Raw genomic sequence first — 22698 nt, 5'->3', positions numbered from 1 at the left:
CAAGAATATAACTACTATAATACTACTCCCTATGTACAAGAATCTAACTACTATAATACTGCTCATATGTACAAGAATATAACTACTATAATACTGCCCCCTATGCACAAGAATATAACTACTATAATACTTCCCCCTATGTAAAAGAATATAACTACTATAATACTGCCCCCTATGTACAAGAATATAACTACTATAATACTGCCCCCTATGTACAAGAATAGAACTACTATAATACTGCCTCCTATGTACAAGAATATAACTACTATAATACTGCCCCCTATGTACAAGAATATAACTACTATAATACTGCTCCTATGTACAAGAATATAGTGGAGGGTGATACGGCCACTATGGCATTGACAAGTGAGGTTTAGATGAGACTTCTGGCATGGAGTTGCACAATATATGGATGGACTGATGGAGGACAGAGTGAGATGCTGGAGCCATCATGTGGAGACAGCTGCTGATTGGACAGGTCCGGTTGTGGGTCACGGTAAGATCCATGTGGAACACAAGTATAACAGGTCTGTGGGTCGAGATCGTTCCTGATATTCCCACTGAAATGATGACTACTTCAGGACAATAAAAGACAAAACTAAAAACCACCACAGGAGACATGAAGGCGTAAAGATAAATAACGGAACTTTAATGAGCGTCTGTCGGCCATCACTGAGCCGGTAACTAATAAGTATCTGCTAAATAAAACGCATCATATAAAAACAGCGGCGGGTTCAATAAAAACGTGTATACTTTGATGGTAAGATGACCACCATCAGCAGGATAACCGGTGGTGGAAGGCAGTGATTACTGAGCGGTAATGATGAATTAATTTGGGTCACAGAGCATGTTGTAACCCGCAGGGAGCAGAGCGCCACCATCAGGGAACCACTGGGAGCAGTCAAACCATACAGGGGAAGAATATCCCTAGACAGAATGCATGTCGGATGCCAAAAGTGAAGAAAACATCTGCTCAAACTCATCAGCGGGTGATAAGGACATGGCGGTAATGTGAAATTAGCATGTATGCAAATAAGGGGACATTCTTAGCAAATTTTGTAACCATGGAGATTTGCCGAATGGACACTTTTCCATACATACGGGATCCCTGCAGTCATGGCTTCTGTCAACAGCTCATATGGGGGTCGAAAAATGTAGCAATCCGACAACCAGATTCGATTTATGTAGCGAGTTGTCATGTGAGATCCCGAAACTGGATACAAGCTTGATGTAAGGCCTCCTCAAGCATAAAACCCATATAATTAAAGGGGATGATCACCAATGAGGTCACCACGAATGGAAACCCCTTATTAGTATCACCCCCTGTAATACAGACAGGGCCAGTGGAGGATATCTGTGGGGACCATTATGACTGTACAGCGTTAGATGGCAGTGAGAGAATGGTAAAGGATTCAGTGCAGATGCCAACCGCACCAGCAGGGGTTAAAAACGTCAGATACAAAGTAATAGTAAACTCTCATAATAAAATAATCTTAACTTCATCTCAAAAGTTCAATCTGTAAAGTGTAAAGTCTATGAAATGTGCGAGCGTTCCTCTCCTCGACCTGAGGATACGGTAATACAAAGACGTCAGAGGAGACGATGCGGGTGCCGATAGCGTCACCTTCTGACCGCAGGCTGGAGAATCAAACACCCCCACAATACTACCACCACACCCGGGAGAGGAAGGAAGGACCCTGAGATACGGAGACTCCAGAGCTGGACCCTCAGGACGTCGTCAGAGCCGCGGCTTGATCTGAAGAGGTTTTCCTATAAGAGAAAGAGAGAGACAGACCGTTAGGGTTGTCAGAGTCACGGTAAAGCTCACAGGGAACCCTCACCTTTAATCTGTATGCTTAGGTCCAACATTTTGTGCTGAACTCCCAATCCTGTCAGCCATCACTAGGGGAGCTTTGACGATTACTGCATACTGGAACTATACCGCAGCTACCAGTAGGGGGAGCTCAGAAGATTTCTCTACACTCTGCTATTATAAAATTCTGAATAGAAAAAATATATAGTAATCCCCTGAGCTCCCCCTAGTAGTGGCTGCAGTATAGCTCCAGTATATAGTAATCTGAGCTCCCCCTAGTAGTAGCTGCAGTATAGCTCCAGTATATAGTAATCCCCTGAGCTCCCCCTAGTAGTGGCTGCAGTATAGCTCCAGTATATAGTAATCTGAGCTCCCCCTAGTAGTAGCTGCAGTATAGCTCCAGTATATAGTAATCCCCTGAGCTCCCCCTAGTAGTGGCTGCAGTATAGCTCCAATAAATAGTAACCTCCTGAGCTTCCCCTAGTGGTGGCTGCAGTATAGCTCCAATATATAATTATCTCCTGAGCTCCCCCTAGTGGTGGCGGCAGTATAGCTCCAGCATATAGTAATCTCCTGAGCTCCCCCTAGTGGTGGCGGCAGTATAGCTCCAGCATATAGTAATCTCCTGAACTCCCCCTAGTGGTGGCTGCAGTATAGCTCCAGTATATAGCAATGTCCTGAGCTCCACCTAGTCGTGGTTGCAGTATAGCTCCAGTATACAGTAACCGCCTGAGCTCCCCCTTGTGGTGGCTGCATTATAGCTCCATTATGCAATAATCTCCTGAGCTCCCGCTAGTAGTGGCTGCAGTATAGCTCCAATATATAGTAATCCCCTGAGCTCCCCCTAGTAGTGGCTGCAGTATAGCTCCAATATATAGTAATCTCCTGAGCTTCCCCTAGTATTGTCTGCAGTATAGTTCCAATATATAGTAATCTCCTGAGCTTCCCCTAGTATTGTCTGCAGTATAGCTCCAATATATAGTAATCTCCTGAGCTCCCCCTAGTGGTAGCTGCAGTATAGCTCCAGTATACAGTAATCTCCTGAACTCCCCCTAGTGGTGGCTGCAGTATAGCTCCTGTATATAGTAATGTCCTGAGCTCCACCTAGTCGTGGTTGCAGTATAGCTCCAGTATACAGTAACCGCCTGAGCTCCCCCTAGTGGTGGCTGCAGTATAGCTCCATTATGCAATAATCTCCTGAGCTCCCCCTAGTGGTGGCTGCAGTATAGCTCTAGTATACAGTAACCTCCTGAGCACTCCCCAGTGGTGGCTGCAGTATACAGTAATCCCCTGACCCCCCCTAAGGGCTAGGTGGCTGTAGACTGAGGGGATGCTAGTTATAAAACAGGTCCTATACTCTTGAATAGATGGATTATTGGACATATTCATCATTCAGGGTCCTGGGAAAGCTGTGTGACAACAGTTACTTGAAGCTTTATGGAAGCCATATTGGTTGTCACCCAGCTCTCTGAGAAACATATCAAAATAATTACGGAGGATTAATATATTGGAAAAGGGATCATGTGCGGCCAGAGTCCATGTTTCCTACAACTGCCCATATTTTATTTTGTGCAGCTACAAAACTAACTAGATGTATCCCAAATATCCAGAAAACAATCAGCAGGGCCTCCAGACTCTACCTCCACAGTGCAGGGGGAGGAGATCAGCGGGGCCTCCAGACTCTACCTCCACAGTGCAGGGGGAGGAGATCAGCGGGGCCTCCAGACTCTACCTCCACAGTGCAGGGGGAGGAGATCAGCGGGGCCTCCAGACTCTACCTCCACAGTGCAGGGGGAGGAGATCAGCGGGGCCTCCAGACTCTACCTCCACAGTGCAGGGGGAGGAGATCAGCGGGGCCTCCAGACTCTACCTCCACAGTGCAGGGGAGGAGATCAGCGGAGCCTCCAGACTCTACCTCCACAGTGCAGGAGGAGGAGATCAGCGGAGCCTCCAGACTCTACCTCCACAGTGCAGGAGGAGGAGATCAGCGGAGCCTCCAGACTCTACCTCTACAGTGCAGGAGGAGGAGATCAGCGGAGCCTCCAGACTCTACCTCTACAGTGCAGGAGGAGGAGATCAGCGGAGCCTCCAGACTCTACCTCTACAGTGCAGGAGGAGGAGATCAGCGGAGCCTCCAGACTCTACCTCTACAGTGCAGGAGGAGGAGATCAGCGGAGCCTCCAGACTCTACCTCTACAGTGCAGGAGGAGGAGATCAGCGGAGCCTCCAGACTCTACCTCTACAGTGCAGGAGGAGGAGATCAGCGGAGCCTCCAGACTCTACCTCTACAGTGCAGGAGGAGGAGATCAGCGGAGCCTCCAGACTCTACCTCTACAGTGCAGGAGGAGGAGATCAGCGGAGCCTCCAGACTCTACCTCTACAGTGCAGGAGGAGGAGATCAGCGGAGCCTCCAGACTCTACCTCTACAGTGCAGGAGGAGGAGATCAGCGGAGCCTCCAGACTCTACCTCTACAGTGCAGGAGGAGGAGATCAGCGGAGCCTCCAGACTCTACCTCTACAGTGCAGGAGGAGGAGATCAGCGGAGCCTCCAGACTCTACCTCTACAGTGCAGGAGGAGGAGATCAGCGGAGCCTCCAGACTCTACCTCTACAGTGCAGGAGGAGGAGATCAGCGGAGCCTCCAGACTCTACCTCTACAGTGCAGGAGGAGGAGATCAGCGGAGCCTCCAGACTCTACCTCTACAGTGCAGGAGGAGGAGATCAGCGGAGCCTCCAGACTCTACCTCTACAGTGCAGGAGGAGGAGATCAGCGGAGCCTCCAGACTCTACCTCTACAGTGCAGGAGGAGGAGATCAGCGGAGCCTCCAGACTCTACCTCTACAGTGCAGGAGGAGGAGATCAGCGGAGCCTCCAGACTCTACCTCTACAGTGCAGGAGGAGGAGATCAGCGGAGCCTCCAGACTCTACCTCTACAGTGCAGGAGGAGGAGATCAGCGGAGCCTCCAGACTCTACCTCTACAGTGCAGGAGGAGGAGATCAGCGGAGCCTCCAGACTCTACCTCTACAGTGCAGGAGGAGGAGATCAGCGGAGCCTCCAGACTCTACCTCTACAGTGCAGGAGGAGGAGATCAGCGGAGCCTCCAGACTCTACCTCTACAGTGCAGGAGGAGGAGATCAGCGGAGCCTCCAGACTCTACCTCTACAGTGCAGGAGGAGGAGATCAGCGGAGCCTCCAGACTCTACCTCTACAGTGCAGGAGGAGGAGATCAGCGGGGCCTCCAGACTCTACCTCTACAGTGCAGGAGGAGGAGATCAGCGGGGCCTCCAGACTCTACCTCTACAGTGCAGGAGGAGGAGATCAGCGGAGCCTCCAGACTCTACCTCTACAGTGCAGGAGGAGGAGATCAGCGGAGCCTCCAGACTCTACCTCTACAGTGCAGGAGGAGGAGATCAGCGGAGCCTCCAGACTCTACCTCTACAGTGCAGGAGGAGGAGATCAGCGGAGCCTCCAGACTCTACCTCTACAGTGCAGGAGGAGGAGATCAGCGGAGCCTCCAGACTCTACCTCTACAGTGCAGGAGGAGGAGATCAGCGGAGCCTCCAGACTCTACCTCTACAGTGCAGGAGGAGGAGATCAGCGGAGCCTCCAGACTCTACCTCTACAGTGCAGGAGGAGGAGATCAGCGGAGCCTCCAGACTCTACCTCTACAGTGCAGGAGGAGGAGATCAGCGGAGCCTCCAGACTCTACCTCTACAGTGCAGGAGGAGGAGATCAGCGGGGCCTCCAGACTCTACCTCTACAGTGCAGGAGGAGGAGATCAGCGGGGCCTCCAGACTCTACCTCTACAGTGCAGGAGGAGGAGATTAGCGGGGCCTCCAGACTCTACCTCTACAGTGCAGGAGGATATCAGTGGGGCCTCCAGATTCTGCCCAATGAAAGTCAGCAACTGATCCCCTATCGTCGTATCCATAATACTTCATAACAGTCGGAGATGGAAAAAAATAAAAACGTACGTGCCCCAAGAACAGGCACAGCCAGAGCCCTCATAACTGTACCCTCTACAACAGACAGCTATAGATGCCCCATAACTATACCAGCTACAAAGCCCCCTAATGTGGACTCTGACCCGCAGACCAGTCTTGCTGAACGGTGCAGAAGTCTCTACCCACGGTGCCAGTCATGTTACATGTTAGAGAGACTCTACGCATTGTGGTGCTTTCTATATAGTCTAAAGGCTGATTTAGACAACGATTATCACTCAGACCCATCTTTTGAGCGATAATCGTTGCGTCTAACTGCACTGACATCCTGCAGTATTCGCTAAGCTGTTGCTGATCGCTGATATTTCAGTATGCTGGAAAACAACGATCAGTTATCAGGGATTCACAGCGGGATACAGCTGATACTATTGTTTCAGCTGTATCCCGCTCCCTGAAGTCAGACCGGGTATAAAGAACATGGCAGTCCAGCTGTGTTCTTCATACCCCACTCGGAGCGCTCGGCTGTAGAACAGTTGGGCGCTCCGAGCAGAGAACAGCTGGATGCAGGAGGCAAGCGGCCCCGTTTGTCTTCTGCATCCTCCGTTCCGAGCGCTCGGTTGTATAACAGCCGGTCAGTCCAAGCGGGGAACAGCTGGATGCAGAAGACAAGCGGCCTTGGTTGTCTTCTGCATCCACCTCTCGGAGTGCAAGGTGATCGATCTACGTTTGAGCGATCACCTTGTGCTGTAAAAAGATTTTCTGAGCGATAATCATTGTGTCTAAACCAGGCTTAAGGCATCATGGGTAATCTATATAGAAAGCAACAATGAATAGTCTTTATAGAACGTAACATTATGGGTACAGGCTCCACCCATGGTGGCAGTCTGCCAGTTCTAAAGAGACTACCAATGAAACCAGTCTTGTTGCATTCTACTGAGCTTCTACCCATGGCGTTATCCCCTTGTATGTTGCAGAAATCTCTGCCTCTGGTGCCAGTCTAGCTGTACAGTATAGCTGGCTCTGCACACACACACACACACACACATACACACACACAATAGATGGCAGGAGGGCACTCTTGGCTCATTAGTGTAAGAGGTTATGCCCATACTTTCTGGCTTTGCAGCTAATTAATGTACAATAAAGCGTGTTATCACCTCGCCCCCTCCTGTGTAACAGCCGCACCTCAGACTAACACCCAGCGCTTACGGTGTTAACTGCAATTAGTCACCTGTGAAGAGCAGTAGCCAAGGAGCGACAGATGCTGCGCCAGACTCCACCGAGACAGGTAGAGAGCGAGACAGGCGGGCATCCAGAAAAGAAACATTGTATCTGGAGTCATCCCGGGGATACAAGAAGAGGGAACCGTCAGGGGCCCCTGGGAGGAGCGACACAGAAAGAGCCGTCAGGGGTTCCTGGGAGGAGCAACACAGAAGGAGCCGTCAGGGGCCCCTGGGAGGAGGGACACAGAAGGAGCCATCAGGGGTCCCTGGGAGGAGGGACACAGAAGGAGCCATCAGGGGCCCCTCCCAACACCTCCTAACAGTCTGGTCAAACGCTCCTCTCTACTGATGGTCTGTAGGGGGCGTCCTGAGCCTGGTCACCTTGTGTGCCCTCACACATCCACTGGTCCCAACACCTCCTAACAGTCTGGTCAGACGCTCCTCTCTACTGATGGTCTGTAGGGGGCGTCCTGAGCCCGGTCACCTTGTGTGCCCTCACACATCCACTGGTCCCAACATCTAACAGTCTGGTCAGACTCTCCTCTCTACTGGTGGTCTGTAGGGGGCGTCCTGAGCCCGGTCACCTTGTGTGCCCTCACATATCCACTGGACCCAACACCTCCTAACAGTCTGGTCAGACGCTCCTCTCTACTGGTGGTCTGTAGGGGGTCCTGAGCCCGGTCACCTTGTGTGCCCCCATCCACTGGACCCAACAGCTCCTAACAGTCTGGTCAGACGCTCCTCTCTACTGGTGGTCTGTAGGGGGCGTCCTGAGCCCGGTCACTTTGTGTGCCCTCACACATCCACTGGTCCCAACACCTCCTAACAGTCTGGGCAGAACGGCCTGTGGGGGACAATTCATGGATACGACCATCCAGCTTCTCACATCCCAATAATGCGCCCCCTTCTGGTAACGGGGTGAAACCTCTTCTCTGTGCCGTAGAGGCGTCTAGTGGCCAACAAGCTCTACACAAGCAGAAGAAGAGGTCACTACACACAAGGAGCCTCTGAGAGCCTCTTATAGGCCAAGGGGGGGAACCACTTTTAGGGCGTCCGGTGACAAGACCGTCCATCTAATCACCACAACTCTCATCATGACAGATCTGACTGAGATGGAACTGCAGGACGGGGTTTACAGCCAAATGACAAGTTCTCCTGGGGCGCTATTGTGTAGTCAGTGCACTCTATGCTGTGAGCATAGATACATTTGTTCCTATTAGGATGGATCTTGGGGGACGTGAGCCGGAGATGGTGATACAACGACTGCATCAGACATTGGGTGATGCCGGCACTGGTTATTATAATTCACTGCCCGCTGTGTATTACATGGATGATGCAGATGAAGAACATACTTTAACTAAAAACTGCATTAAAAGTGACCTGGACTGTATTTCTCACCCCACGTATCACTCGTCACATCCTGCACCCTCAACGCTGCGGAATACACTGCGGCTCCATCAAGTGAGAGCAAGGAGGTTTCATCCGCTGCTCATTCTCCATGTTTTACACTGCAGCTCTGCTTTATTAGAACCCAACTGATCAGGGAGTCCGTTCAGGGGTCTTTTGGAGTCTAACTTGAACCTCATAAGAGGCTCTCATCACAACTTTACCCTCCCCTGTGCTTTACACTGCAACTCTGCTTCATGAGAACACAGATCAGATCAGTGACTCCAGCTATAGTGTAACCTTAGTGAGGTATTCACAAATTCATTTCTATGTCTCATCAAAGACTCAGCTCATCTTTCCCCCATGCTTTACACTGCATGCTCAGATTGGCAGCGGTGAAGAAGCACGGGCTCAAAAGGATTTCCAGGCTCATCAGTGTTGAATTTCCAATGCGGAAATCTGGGGGAAATCTGCATGCGGATTCTCCAACACGGAATTCGTCTCCGGGATTTCACTCCGCGCCGTATAAGCCACGCTGCGTTATGCTAATAATACACTTTACGACACGGACTTCACCGCCGATCTGCTGCAGAATCAACGCAGAGAAATCCGCCGCACGAACGCAGCCTATGGGATAGTGTTGTTCTGCCAGTTAAATGCCCATCTGGGGTGTTTAGGGGCACCACCGAATGGATGCCACCCAGAGGTGATGCCACAGCGCCAGTCCTAGTAATCTGTAGATAGAGCTCCAGGAGTAGATAATGATCCCAGCGACCGCCATTCGCCGCAAAGCGCTAATAAACCGATTCGTTTCGACTCCTGCAGCTCGGAGAACAACTTCCTGCGCGGCTGCCATCACTCGGAGAAGGCATCTAACCCGCGGGTGATTTGTGGTCAGCATTTTTAAGACAAAATGTTCCTAATTATTTCACCCTGATGCCGTTGAGTGAACCAATCAGAAGCGGACCGCTGCAGTCTGAGGACCTGATGTAGTAACTTTGGCGCTGCGAGCGGCTGTAGAATGAGTCGGTTGTGCCACAGTATCAAAACAGAAAGTGGAGAGCGTCAGAGCGCGAGTCTCAGGCTTCGTCGCTGTCACCATCTGGCTCCGAGGCGCTCCGCCATTACCGCTCAGTGGGGGCTCTGGCTCATTCACCGCACTGAGCTGCTCACTAAGCCCTGAAGTCGCAAACAGCGGGGGGCCCCATCAATGCTTACAGAGCGGAGCAGGGGCCCGGCCATCACTCACAGAGCTAACTGCAGGAACCAAATACAGAGCAACGGGCTGTGATGGCAGAAAGACAGCGGCCCCGAGCAGGACGCGGCGGCCCCGGGCAGGGCGCGGCGGCCCCGGGCAGGGCGCGGCGGCCCCGGGCAGGACGCGGCGGCCCCGGGCAGGACGCGGCGGCCCCGGGCAGGACGCGGCGGCCCCGGGCAGGACGCGGCGGCCCCGGGCAGGACGCGGCGGCCCCGGGCAGGACGCGGCGGCCCCGGGCAGGACGCGGCGGCCCCGGGCAGGACGCGGCGGCCCCGGGCAGGACGGATGTGAGACGGATGCTGTGAGACTCAGCCTGAAGTTACATCTCAGGCACTAACAGATTACAGTTGTGGTCGGATTGGACACCGGGTCTGGTCACCAAAGGCCACAGACGAGCTTTCTCTATAACGAGGCTCGCGGAGGATACGTTGTGCCGTCTACCTCTTGCTGAGAGATCCTTGACCACTAGACGCTCCATGAGACGCCCGAAGATATGCCACCCAGTTCACAGACTGAGCGGGCGCAGCAAAGGAATGAAGCTGGATGGTCATTTCGACAAATTAGCCGATACCTGGGCAGTGCGGACCAACCTGTAAGGAGCTGCTGAGAGCAGACGTTACATGGGGGCACACAGGGTGACCGGGTTCGCGACGCCCCCCGACAGACCACCAGTAGAGAGGAGCGTCCGATTGTCCAACAAGCACCAGCAGCTCCAACTGTTTTCTTGTCTGCCATCCGGAGACAGGGGGCGCCATTGTTGCAGGCCCCTATTTCTGCCCAAACCGTTTCCAAATACTTAGCAGAAGGAAATTTGGTATCATGGCGCCAATTACGTGTCCTGCTATTAAAGGCGTTGTTCAGTTGTAAAACTATTGCTGGCTCATCCACAGAATAGGCCATCAATTATGGATCAGCAGCTCTGTTCCCACTATAGTGATGAGGCTTGTTACTGCAGGCGAAGGTTCCATTGAAGTTAATTGCCTGCAATACTAAGCCTGGCCACTGCAGTGGGACCGATGCTGTCTGTTTCCTACAGAAATCACATCTTCCATCCAAGCTAGAGGCACTACAACAGGGTACTAGAGCCTCCATGCCCGCCTGTATCACACCTTGTATCCAAGCTAGAGGCGGTACGACAGTATACTAGAGCCTCCATGGCCACTTGTATCACATCTTTTATCCAAGCTAGAGGCGGCCCAGCAGGGTACTAGAGCCTTCATGCTCGCCTGTATCACATCTTGTATCCAAGCTAGAGGCAGTACAACAGGGTACAAGAGCCTCCATGCTCGCCTGTATCACATCTTGTATCTAAGCTAGAGGCGGTACAACAGGGTACTAGAGCCTGCTCTAAATTGCAGTTTTCCCCCATAACCATATCCTTTCACACTATTCTTGTAATCTCTTATATCATCTTTAGAATCACATAAAGAACTTCCCCTGATTTCAGCTCCGCCCTCTTGGCACTTTATGTATTTGGTCAATGAGTGTAGTTCTACAGCGCACTCCTTGGTTACTGCGGCACCGCTATAGGTGATGTAAGCAATGTGCGACCGGCGGACCCTGGTGGAACTACAAGTCTCAAAATCCTCCAGACAAGACTTCGTATAATCAAAGACAAACCCCGTTGGGCGATCTACTTTTGCGCAGTTCTGTCCTGGGCGGTGAGTGTCACATGACCAGTTGTGGCTGCATCTGCTTCTGCGAGGTCCTGGTCGCGGCGCCCCTGGATCATGGCAGATGAGCAGAGCTGTGACGGTGGGATTCGGCGTGACCTAGTTCTGCACAGCTGCTCCTCGCCCCCGTGCTGCTTCCCTGTTTGCACCCTGTCAGACGACCCTCTGACTTTTCACAAGATCTCGCCCCATTCCCCGGCGCTGTCTCAGCAGCGGCGCCGTCGCTCTCCGGGAGTATAACCTCCATCTCCACCCGAGGAAGGACGAGACGGAAAAGCACGTAGACCGCGGTACGACGGCTGTCGGCACGTAACGCACTAATACTGTATCAATCGGCGCACGATTACGGAAAAGGTTCTAGAAAAAGACATCCGAGCCGGCGGGAAAAAAAAATGGCGCAAAGATTCAATAAAAAGGACCCGCTGTGCTTCCTACATTTGGCGCCATCCTAAATACGGCGTGCCAGGGAAAACAGGCAAGGATAAATGTTGCCGTTCCTGATTAATCGCACTACGGCGCCATTTTATAAATACACCTTCAGCTCCTGCGGCGAATGTTATGAATTCATATACGAACCCCATAAAGTCCTTAAAGCGCCGCATCCGTCCGACTCGTGATCGGCGCCTACAAAACCGCGCTGATGATATCTGCAGCCTGCGCAATATTCTATGTAAAGTCAAGGCAACGAAACTTCTGCGATCGTGCCGCGAAGGGTTAAAGGAGTAATGCCTCGCTTCCAGCCCAAGATTTGCCACCGCAGGCGCGGGATGAGTGCGCTCAGCGGAGCCGTTAAAGACGCGTGTTCTATTAACGTTACGACTGTGAAATATGGCGAAGGAATGACGGCCGTATGGCGGCAGATTTGCGGCCCGCCGCGTTGTGCCGAGTTTAATCCTCGCTCCGGCGCGCGCAGAGCTGTAAAGTGTTTACTGAGACGATCGTTGGAGGCCATAAAATCCTCTTCTTTCTCCCAAACAAGGCTGAGCGGAGGCATTCGCGGGGCCCTGAACGCGCGCCGGGGGAGACGGGAACAGCTGTTCGCGCCGGGAGTCTGCAGCCATCTTCCAGAGCAAATTAACTGAAATGGGTGCTTCCTAATTAAATTAGCACGCAAATGAAATGGTTTGCATTGGTGCGCTCGCTTACCATTAGCGCGATGGGTGCGGGCAGCGGAACGGAGGGAGAGGATGGGATTACAGAGGGGGGGGGGGTTACTACTCCTATTATAACAGTCCGATGGGGCGGAAGGGAAGGGGTTACACGGTGGTCACGGATCAGGACCCCCCTCTGCTCTGTATAATATCCCCTCACAGATCCAGAAGCCCCCCGCTGCACCCAGCGCTGGAGAGCAAGACCCCTGTACTGCAAACACTGCCCAGCCACTTTATTAGAGACCCCCATCTGGCGGCACTTCAGCCCTCAGACCCGCAGCAGTTCATCGTGGCGTGGATTCCACTTAATGATTAAATCCTCCTGCAGAAATATCGGCCCCTGCGGACAGGAAGCTTCTTCTAATTGCTGCAGATTAGATGGCGGTGCTGACATGTTCTGACCGGTTGACAGTAAGGGGTCAGCGATTCACGCCAATTCTGCCCTCCCATCAGCACGGGGCAACAGAAATCTGGACCCATCAGACCAGGAGATGTTTTTCCGCTGCTCAGTGATACAATTTTGCGCTCTTTTGCCCCAAGGAGTCTCGTCTTTCTGTTTCTCTTAGACACAATGGTGCTGGGACTAGCCGTCTGCTGTTATAGGCCATCCGTGCCAAGGAACGACAAGTTGTGCGTTCGGATATATCAGTTGGAGCCCCAACGTTGTATCGGCCGCTCTTAACTGTGCAACAGCAGAATGATTCCAGATTCCTGACATCCTCCTCCGACCCCTTTCAATGATGAGTTGTTTCCATCCACAGAATCCCCTTTTTGCTGGATGTTTTCTTTGATCGCACCAATCTTATTATACTCTCCACGCTGTTACACGAGCACCCCCCCCCCGTGGTTGGCATTGAGCCCCCCGACTAGTCTAGAACCGATGACCCGGCCTCATTGGAATCACTCAGATCGCTGGATTTTTTAATCTAATGCTGAAACTGATCCACTGAAAACTCGTCACATAATTTTATGCCGCACTCCGGGGTCACGGGGGGGGATTTCCATGCAGGGAAGCGCCAATCATAAGCGGTCCGGGGCTCTAATAAAAGGGGTCATCGTATATGTCAGTATGCTGGAGATGGGGTCAGGGATGATGGGAGTGATACAACGGGCCTCAGTTATCAAAACGGTCCAACAGGAAGATGTCCTTGTTGGCCGCAGCAACCAATCACAGCGCAGTGTTTATTGTACCACAGCATTTTTAGAAATAAAGCTGCACGCTGATTGGCTGCTCGGGCCAACAAGGACGCCTTACCGTCAGTCAGTTTTAATAAATGAGGCCCGTGGAGTGCGAGAGGGAGAAAGAAGGATTGGGAGTCCATGGAGTTCCTGCTACATCAGTCTGCTGTAAGACTACAACTCCCAGCATGCCCAGACCAATGTGATGCTGATAACATAAACGGATGGGGGGACATGGGACCGTGCTGCACTTACAGACACGTGCTGTAGGGGGCGCAGCTCTGAAGTATAAACCTCCTTCCATTCTTGTCAAATCGATGAACGCTCACAGAAGCGACATCTCCGTCTTATTAGCCTGTCAGCACAAATACCTGCACAGCCGCAGGTTGGCGCCGCAGTCCGTGCCGGGGCCTCGGGGGTTACAGCGCTGCCGTGCCGTGACTTGTGGACACTTGAATGCTTCGTCCGACCCTGGGAGACGCACCTGGACGCACGTGCGGCTACGGCATTGGCCGCAGCTGTCGGTGCGCCGGCAGGTTCCCTTGGAGAGATCCCGCTTCTTCCTGCCCAGGATTTAGGAGTCCCACAACGAGTGGCTCTGCCAGGTGGATAAGGGGGGAGACGACCTTCCTCCATGTTTGGGGGTCCGCACCTCTGTTTGCTGGGAATACATGGAGCAGCGCGCTGCTTGTGCCCCGTCTTCCACCTCAATTATTTATAAGGCAGACATATGGCGAACATCGAGCGGCGTCCCGGTTCTGGGCCGCACTCCGCTCTCCAGAGGTGAAGCGAGGAGAGAAGTCAAACTTAGAGGTGAACTCCACAGAAAGCTCAAACTCTTGTCTCATGTCTTATTCATGGGCTCCGGCATTCCCTTCATGGAGCAGCGAGCGGCGTCTGCGGGGACCGCGGGCAGCGGACGGTTAATGAGCCAAAACTTCGGCAACTTTTTAATAAACTTTCAGGATCTCTGCTTGCTGTCACATTCTGATGCGGGTGTGCTGCCCCGTAGCGAGCCGCGCAGGAAGACTCAAAACCTGGCAAGCTGGTCACGGAGGAGCCGACCATTGTAAGGTGCGCATTTTCTGGCTGCGTTCAATCCGTATTTCTCACTGAACGCACACAGCCCCCCGCGGAGAGAAACAGCTGATTCAGACCGGAAAAAACAACAAAAACTAAAAATTAGCAGCATTTTCTATTTCGATCCGTATTTACGGACCAAAAGCGCCCATTGAAGTCTATCGGCACGTAAAAACCCGCAGTGAACGCGCTTTACCATCGATGTGCGGTACGTTTTGTTTGCACCCCGTTTTCTGTGGGTCGTGACACAGTCACATCTATCGGAATATTCTGCAAGATGCTGCAAAAAAATTCGCGGTGCGGAAACATTCTCAACAAAAGCCGCGTGTCTGACGTGCGGATCTTACAACCGCTTCATTCTGCTGGCAGTGTGGCGCCAAAATCCGCACTTCAGACATGAGGATTTTGGTGCGATGAAAGCGCGCGTGTTCGTACGGCTGAAATGCGCCGACATCTGCAGATTTCGTATGTATTTGCGCACAGAAAAATCCCGCTGTTTTTGTGCGTATATACGCAACGAATACGCAGGTTTTGCGCTTATGTCCTGCACATTTATGCGAGTCCATTGATGTCAATGCGCTCACAAGTCCTGCCGCGTGTTTTATCACGTGGATTCTATACACTCCATATTCCGCTCGTGTGAACGAGCGCCAACATTGTAGGCACATACGGGAAGTTAATCCGTGCCGGACGCGTCCGTTTTTCCCGTATTGAACCTGTAAGCATTCAGCGTCTGCTTTTACTTTTGTGCATCAAACCATTTTTGCGCGCAAAAGAGGAAAAAGGGGCAAGCGTTTAATTTTTTTTCTCGCGCTGCTTAGCAACAATCGCAGCGGATGATTGGCTTATTCACACAGAGGAATTAGATTTTAAATCAGTTAAAAATGGACCGGTTGAGCTGCGATCTAATCTGCGTGGAATCCGTTTTTCCATCAGTGGCCAGATTGATGCAATTAAAAAAAAACCTAATTAAAGTCAATGGGTGCGTGAAAAAAGAAAAAACGGAACACATTTGCATTTCATACAAGTACATTGAATTGAATGGACGATTGCGCCCCCGTGCGGACAGGCTGCGGTTCTCTTACAGGGACGGTCGGTCCGTGATAAACAATCGCACCCGTGGACACACAATGACTAAGGGGTCAGGGTTCGGTCGGTTACAACTTGGACTGTAAAATCGTTTGTCAATCAGCCCTAATCCGGGCGGACTCGTGTTTTTTGCGCAGCCATTGCCTTGAAAAGACGACTAAAATCTGAGAAACCGGACCTGAATGGCGCACAACGATTTTTTTTTTTTTACACAGACATGAGTCCGCAAGCCTGAATCCCCTCTTGGCTGTAATGGGTCTGCGTTCCGTTCGTTGCACCCACACGGGTAAAAGTTACGCTGGGATTACAGGTAGAGATAAACTGAAGGACCGCGAGCGCCGAACGAGTACTGAGCGTCTGCGCAGTCCGATAATCGTGCATTTACATTTGTTTTTGAGATGGCTTAGTCGGATCAGCTGGCGAGCGTTAACCCTTCAGGCTCTCATCTTCAAACGATGTGACTCCTGTGAACGGACCCTCAGGTTGCCCCCCCTTTCCGTTTTCGGCATTTTTAGATAAGGGATCTTTAGTTCGGGTCATTGTGGGCGACAGCTAACGTTTTGGCTAGCAATGGCGTACTTTGTATTTACGTTTTTTTCTAGTGGTGCGCCCTGTGAGGCCAAGAGAGACTTTTGGGAGGCATCCTAACATGACGTTGTCATTCACGATGACCCCGGTATCTGCGTCCTCCTGGCTGCACTGCAGGGCCTTTTACACGGGGTGAATAATCGCATTTTTGAACGGACTTCGATGAAGAATTTCCTATCACTTTTTCTCCACAGCTCCTGTACAGATCAATGTGTCTCCATGGTAACAGACTACAACTAGCCATATGTAGTCTGGTGGTGCAGTCACCGTAGTCTCTTCTTATATCTGACCCTAGTAGGGGAGCGTTTCCATTCTAAACACTTGTAACTGTATATCCTTAGATCAGAACAGCAGGGGGCAGTGTTAGAGGATTGTTCGACCGGCGTTATATTAGGGTTACCTGAGTTTTCAGCTGACTTGACCCTTTCAGAGACGGGCGTCCCCTCACTGGAGGAAGAGCAGTTCAGAGAGATGTAAGAAAGACAGGTATGGAGTCCGCTGCTGCCCGGGAGCTCCTCATCGCTGGCGGAAGAGTTGTCATGGGCACGTGTGGTTGCTGGTGATGTCCTACAATATATGGGGTCAGATTTGGGGGTCTTTGTATGGGCTAAGAATGACAAGTCCACCACTTACAGCCTTCATCTCTTACCCTGCCTGCTCCATCATCTTCCGCCTCTGCTTGGCGCTGCTTGATGTTTGCTCCGCTTGTGCCGACACGTCGAGCCGCTTCTTTCTCTGGCGGTGCTGCAACTTACACTTTGAACCCTGAGGGCACTTGCCGTCCCGGGCGTAATCCGGGCACAACAGGGTGTGCTTCTTCTTACACTGGAAGGAGGAGAAAAACGGAAAGGTGAAGATATTGGAGCAGGATGACAACCATTATGGTGCAAAATAGGGGCAGCCGGGATATGCTGGGAGTAGTAGTTGGACCGCTAGTTTTTTCCTGACCAGGGTGGTCCCTGGGGCTCGGGGCGGGTCCCTGGGGCTTGGCTCGGGTGTTGAAGCCATTTCAAATCAGATTGATAACTTTTTAATTATTTAATTAGCGTAAGACATGTATCCGATTATTTACGTGCTGCACGAGCCAAGCATGGGGAACAGACTTCTGGCAGATGTCCTCATGAACGGCGCAGGGAGAGACGCTTTACAGCCAACTACTCCGATGTATACAGTTAGCCTCCCGCACAGCCTGGCATGGGGGCATTAGACTGGCAGCTCTGCTAGGGCCAATAATACTGCTCTACACACTGGCGTCACAGATCTAAAACACTACAAAGTGCTGCTAGACAGACAAGGAACGAAGCAGATCTGTGCTTAGCGCTGCGTGAGCAGTGGTGGACACCGGCGCCCTCTGGTGGCAGGGTTACAAGATGACACAGGCAGTACAGGACGCATCATCACTAGGATCCTGGGTAACATCCTGTATTATATTCCAGAGCTGCACTCACTATTCTGCTGCTGGAGTCACTGTGTACATACATTACTGAGCCTGTACTGCTCCTTAGTTACATCCTGTATTATACTCCAGAGCTGCACTCACTATTCTGCTGGTGGAGTCACTGTGTACATACATTACTTATCCTGTACTGATCCTGAGTTACATCCTGTATTATACTCCAGAGCTGCACTCACTATTCTGCTGGTGGAGTCACTGTGTACATACATTACTTATCCTGTACTGATCCTGAGTTACATCCTGTATTATACCCCAGAGCTGCACTCACTATTCTGCTGCTGGAGTCACTGTGTACATACATTACTTATCCTGTACTGCTCCTGAGTTACATCCTGTATTATACTCCAGAGCTGCACTCACTATTCTGCTGGTGGAGTCACTATGTACATACATTACTTATCCTGTACTGCTCCTGAGTTACATCCTGTATTATACTCCAGAGCTGCACTCACTATTCTGCTGGTGGAGTCACTATGTACATACATTACTTATCCTGTACTGCTCCTGAGTTACATCCTGTATTATACTCCAGAGCTGCACTCACTACATATATTTATACTGACTGCACCTTTATAAAGTAGAATCATGGGCAGTAGTCTGCAAGCTGCCGTTCTCCAGCCATTGTGGAACTACAACTTTCAGCATGCTCAATGAGTCAGAGAGCCATGTAAGACAATACCCGGTTCCTTAGGCCTACATGCCAGCTCACGTTTTCGAGTCCCCACATGAATGGTCATATTCTTCCTCTGGGTAACTGGAGTCAATATTGATAGACAAGGAAAGGGTTAAACGATATGTGAGACCAGTGAAGGAGGGGTTAAAGCGGCAGCTGAGTGCCCAGGTCATACAGGAGCAGCTGGCACCATGTACAGGGTTACTGTTCCTGTTCTGCCAGTACAGGAGATGTGTCAGGCAGGGAAAGGGTTAACGAGAGGCGCATGGTGGGGGAGGATGGAGCTTGGCACAGCTGGCACCAGGAGGGTTGTGGGGTTCAGTGGAGTAACCCGCTCCCTGCTGCCACGGACATGTCAAGTGAGGTGAAGGAAGGAGTGGCGCGCACTCATTTGTCGGGGGCCTCATTCCTCAGGGTCACTCGATGCCTCCCACCTGTCGGGGGCAACTAATTATACACTCTGCGGGATGCCCGCCAATCGCCAGGTTGGGCTGTAAAAACAGAGAAGGCCCCAACACAGGACAGGAGCGGCCCGGGCACCGCAGAGAGCCCTTAACCCCTCACCTGCTGAAAGGGGCCCAACAACCCATCAATCTAGCCTGGCACAGCTGAGATCCTGACATAACAGTGGCTGATAACAGAGAGAAGCAGCCTGAGCTACAGAAAGACCTTCTACACATCATCTACACACTACAGAACAGGGGCCCCCATAAACCCTTCCACTACAGCGCGGGGGCCACCATTAACCCCTCCACTACTGCGCGGGGGCCACCATTAACCCCTCCACTACAGCGCGGGGGCCACCATTAACCGTTCCACTACAGCGCGGGGGCCACCATTAACCCTTCCACTACAGAACAGGAGCCAACATTAACCCTTCCACTACAGAACAGGAGCCATTAACCCTTCCACTACATAACAGGAGCCAACATTAACCCTTCCAGTACAGAACAGGAGCGAACATTAACCCTTCCACTACAGAACAGGAGCCATTAACCCTTTCACTACATAACAGGAGCCAACATTAACCCTTCCACTACAGAACAGGAGCCAACATTAACCCTTCCAGTACACAACAGGAGCCAACATTAACCCTTCCACTACAGAACCGGAGCCATTAACCCTTTCACTACATAACAGGAGCCAACATTAACCCTTCCACTACAGAACAGGAGCCAACATTAACCCTTTCACTACATAACAGGAGCGAACATTAACCCTTCCAGTACACAACAGCAGCCACCATTAACCCTTCCAGTACACAACAGGAGCCAACATTAACCCTTCCAGTACACAACAGGAGCCAACATTAACCCTTCCAGTACACAACAGGAGCCAACATTAACCCTTTCACTACATAACAGGAGCCAACATTAACCCTTCCAGTACACAACAGGAGCGAACATTAACCCTTCCAGTACAGAACAGGAGCCAACATTAACCCTTCCAGTACAGAACAGGAGCGAACATTAACCCTTCCAGTACACAACAGGAGCGAACATTAACCCTTTCACTACATAACAGGAGCCAACATTAACCCTTCCACTGCAGAACAGGAGCCATTAACCCTTCCACTGCAGAACAGGAGCCATTAACCCTTCCACTACAGAACAGGAGCGAACATTAACCCTTCCACTACAGAACAGGAGCGAACATTAACCCTTCCACTACAGAACAGGAGCGAACATTAACCCTTCCACTACATAACAGGAGCGAACATTAACCCTTCCACTACATAACAGGAGCCAACATTAACCCTTCCACTGCAGAACAGGAGCCAACATTAACCCTTCCAGTACAGAACAGGAGCGAACATTAACCCTTCCACTACATAACAGGAGCCAACATTAACCCTTCCAGTACATAACAGGAGCCAACATTAACCCTTCCAGTACATAACAGGAGCCAACATTAACCCTTCCAGTACAGAACAGGAGCCAACATTAACCCTTCCAGTACAGAACAGGAGCCAACATTAACCCTTCCACTACATAACAGGAGCCAACATTAACCCTTCCAGTACAGAACAGGAGCCAACATTAACCCTTCCACTGCAGAACAGGAGCCAACATTAACCCTTCCACTGCAGAACAGGAGCGAACATTAACCCTTCCACTACAGAACAGGAGCGAACATTAACCCTTCCATTACAGAACAGGAGCCAACATTAACCCTTCAGTACACAACAGGAGCCAACATTAACCCTTTCACTACATAACAGGAGCGAACATTAACCCTTCCAGTACAGAACAGGAGCCAACATTTTTTCTTTCCCATTTATGGACCGTAAAATCAGTCTGAGAATCAAATGGAAGGCGCGCCCGTTCATCTGGAGATCTATGCAGACCGGCTTTTCTTCATTCTTTTATTTATTTATTTGGATGAATAGTTTGAATTAACACATGGCGGCGCCCCCCGCTGCATTCTGATTTCAGGTGAACAGCTCATGCCGACCCTCGGTCTCCCGCACATCCAGCAGGATGCCCAATCTGAGTTGCACCCTAGAATCTCAGACATAACTTTTTCTTCAGTCCCCCGAGGACCGGACCCCCCAATCCAAAGGAAAGTCATTAACCTTATTGTCCGACCCCGAGGGGAGGGTACAGAAACGAGGAGACCGCCCAGAACTGTCAACAGAAAGGGGGCTTTAAAGAAAATGACAAGCCCTCCTACAAGCAGTCGCTGGGGAGAGACCCCCGACATCCGGAGCAATAAGGGAGCAAGTAACCCTCTCTATCCCAGGATGAGGCTCACCTGCTACAAAGTCAAAGGGGAAGGGGAGCACAGAAACCCCTTAACCCTTCCATTACCAACTACATGGAGGTCACAACCAAGGCCTTAACCCTTCCCGTGGCAGTCCACGTCACCCGCCAGGTCTAATGATCTAACCTACGGCACGGTCCCCCCTCCCCCCGGCAGGAGCAGCTGAGCGGCAGCCGCTGAGCGCTCAGCCATCATTCATTACTGACTGGTAACGATGGCGGATTCGGTTTCCCTCTCTATTAGTACACGGCTCGCTATGACATTTGTCACTTAGCTAAGAATCCTCCTGCTACACAAATGATTTATCCCTACAAATCCGAACAATGTCCTGGGGGGATTCAGGACCGCGGCGGCCGGAGGGCGAGGCCGGGGGGACAGCTGCATTTTTAGGGTCACCTATATAGACGGGCAATTAGAAAAAAATAAAAAAAGGGAAAAGATGGAAGGAGGAGAATGAAGACGTCCGCGACCCTGCGGACGTGGGGTCAGTTACACCGCAGCGCCGCTCAATACGTGCGACGATGGGGCGATCCTCCAAAACTGCGATATATTCCACTAAATCGCCTACGGTGTTCGCCGCACGGTCCTGGGCGATGCAAGCTGCGCAACACTTAAGTGTTCGCTCACATCAGCGGTCTTCTGTCCTGCGGCCCCTTCTGGGGAGCAGTAAAATTGGGGGAAAATGGTTCCGTTTTTTGGTTGCTGTTCACCTCAGCGGTTGGGTTTCCGCTTTTGGAATCGCTGCAGAGAGCAGATTTATCCAATGACGGACCAAACAGCGCTGAACAATAACTATAATGGGGTCGGTTCAGCGTCCATCGGGCCCCCCAAAAGTTTCCAGGGTTTTGTTCACATCTGTGTTGGAGTTTATATTCGCTTAAATGGGGCTTCCCAGGGAAATACAACAGATGACCCGTCATCAGGGTAGCTCATCAATCGTTCACTGTTTGGGGTCCGCCGCTCGGGATCCTGGGCAGTCAGCACCACAGTACACAGTGGTATGGAACAGAAGCTGCTGCTCCGACCCCCGAGTAGTGGCCGCCGCTTGTAACTGCCGGACAGCTTTCACTAAAATCAATGTGATTTGTGCCTGCAGTTACAAGCAGTGGCCACTACACGGGGGTCGGAGCAGCAGCTTTCGTTCCGTACCGCTGACAACGGGTGCCCAAGCAGCTGATTGGCTGGGATCCCGAGCGGTGGCCCCAGCTGATCAAGTACCAATGAGCTATCCTGAGGGGGGTATTTCCCTGGAAAACCCCTTTAAGGGATCCATCTACAGTCCCATAAACAGATTAAAAAATGGACGCCAAACTGAAATAAACGGAAATGAAGGCTTCCATCTGCGTTCAGTTTAACAGATCCGCTTTTTCTATCTACGCATGGTTCTTTGCATCTGTCCATCGCCAACTATGTAAAAAAAAAAAG

The 22698-nt window shown here is 51.4% G+C and overlaps 1 protein-coding gene across 1 annotated transcript in view; it reads right to left on the bottom strand.

The window, feature by feature from the left end:
- Positions 1-628: 628 nt before the first annotated feature.
- The window catches only part of ZC3H3 (zinc finger CCCH-type containing 3), a 60881-nt gene continuing 38811 nt past the window's right edge, over positions 629-22698 (bottom strand). Inside the window, exons 7-9 of the mRNA XM_066578900.1 lie at positions 17031-17206; positions 16782-16948; positions 629-1770 (exon numbers count right to left, since the gene is read on the bottom strand). Coding sequence (XP_066434997.1) covers positions 1739-1770; positions 16782-16948; positions 17031-17206 — 375 coding nt within the window. The 3' untranslated portion in view covers positions 629-1738. The remainder of the gene's footprint in view (positions 1771-16781; positions 16949-17030; positions 17207-22698) is intronic.

The sequence above is a fragment of the Eleutherodactylus coqui genome, chromosome 9 (genome assembly GCF_035609145.1).
Source record: "Eleutherodactylus coqui strain aEleCoq1 chromosome 9, aEleCoq1.hap1, whole genome shotgun sequence".
NCBI classification, from domain to species: domain Eukaryota; kingdom Metazoa; phylum Chordata; class Amphibia; order Anura; family Eleutherodactylidae; genus Eleutherodactylus; species Eleutherodactylus coqui.
This window is presented reverse-complemented; position numbering and strand designations above follow the sequence as displayed.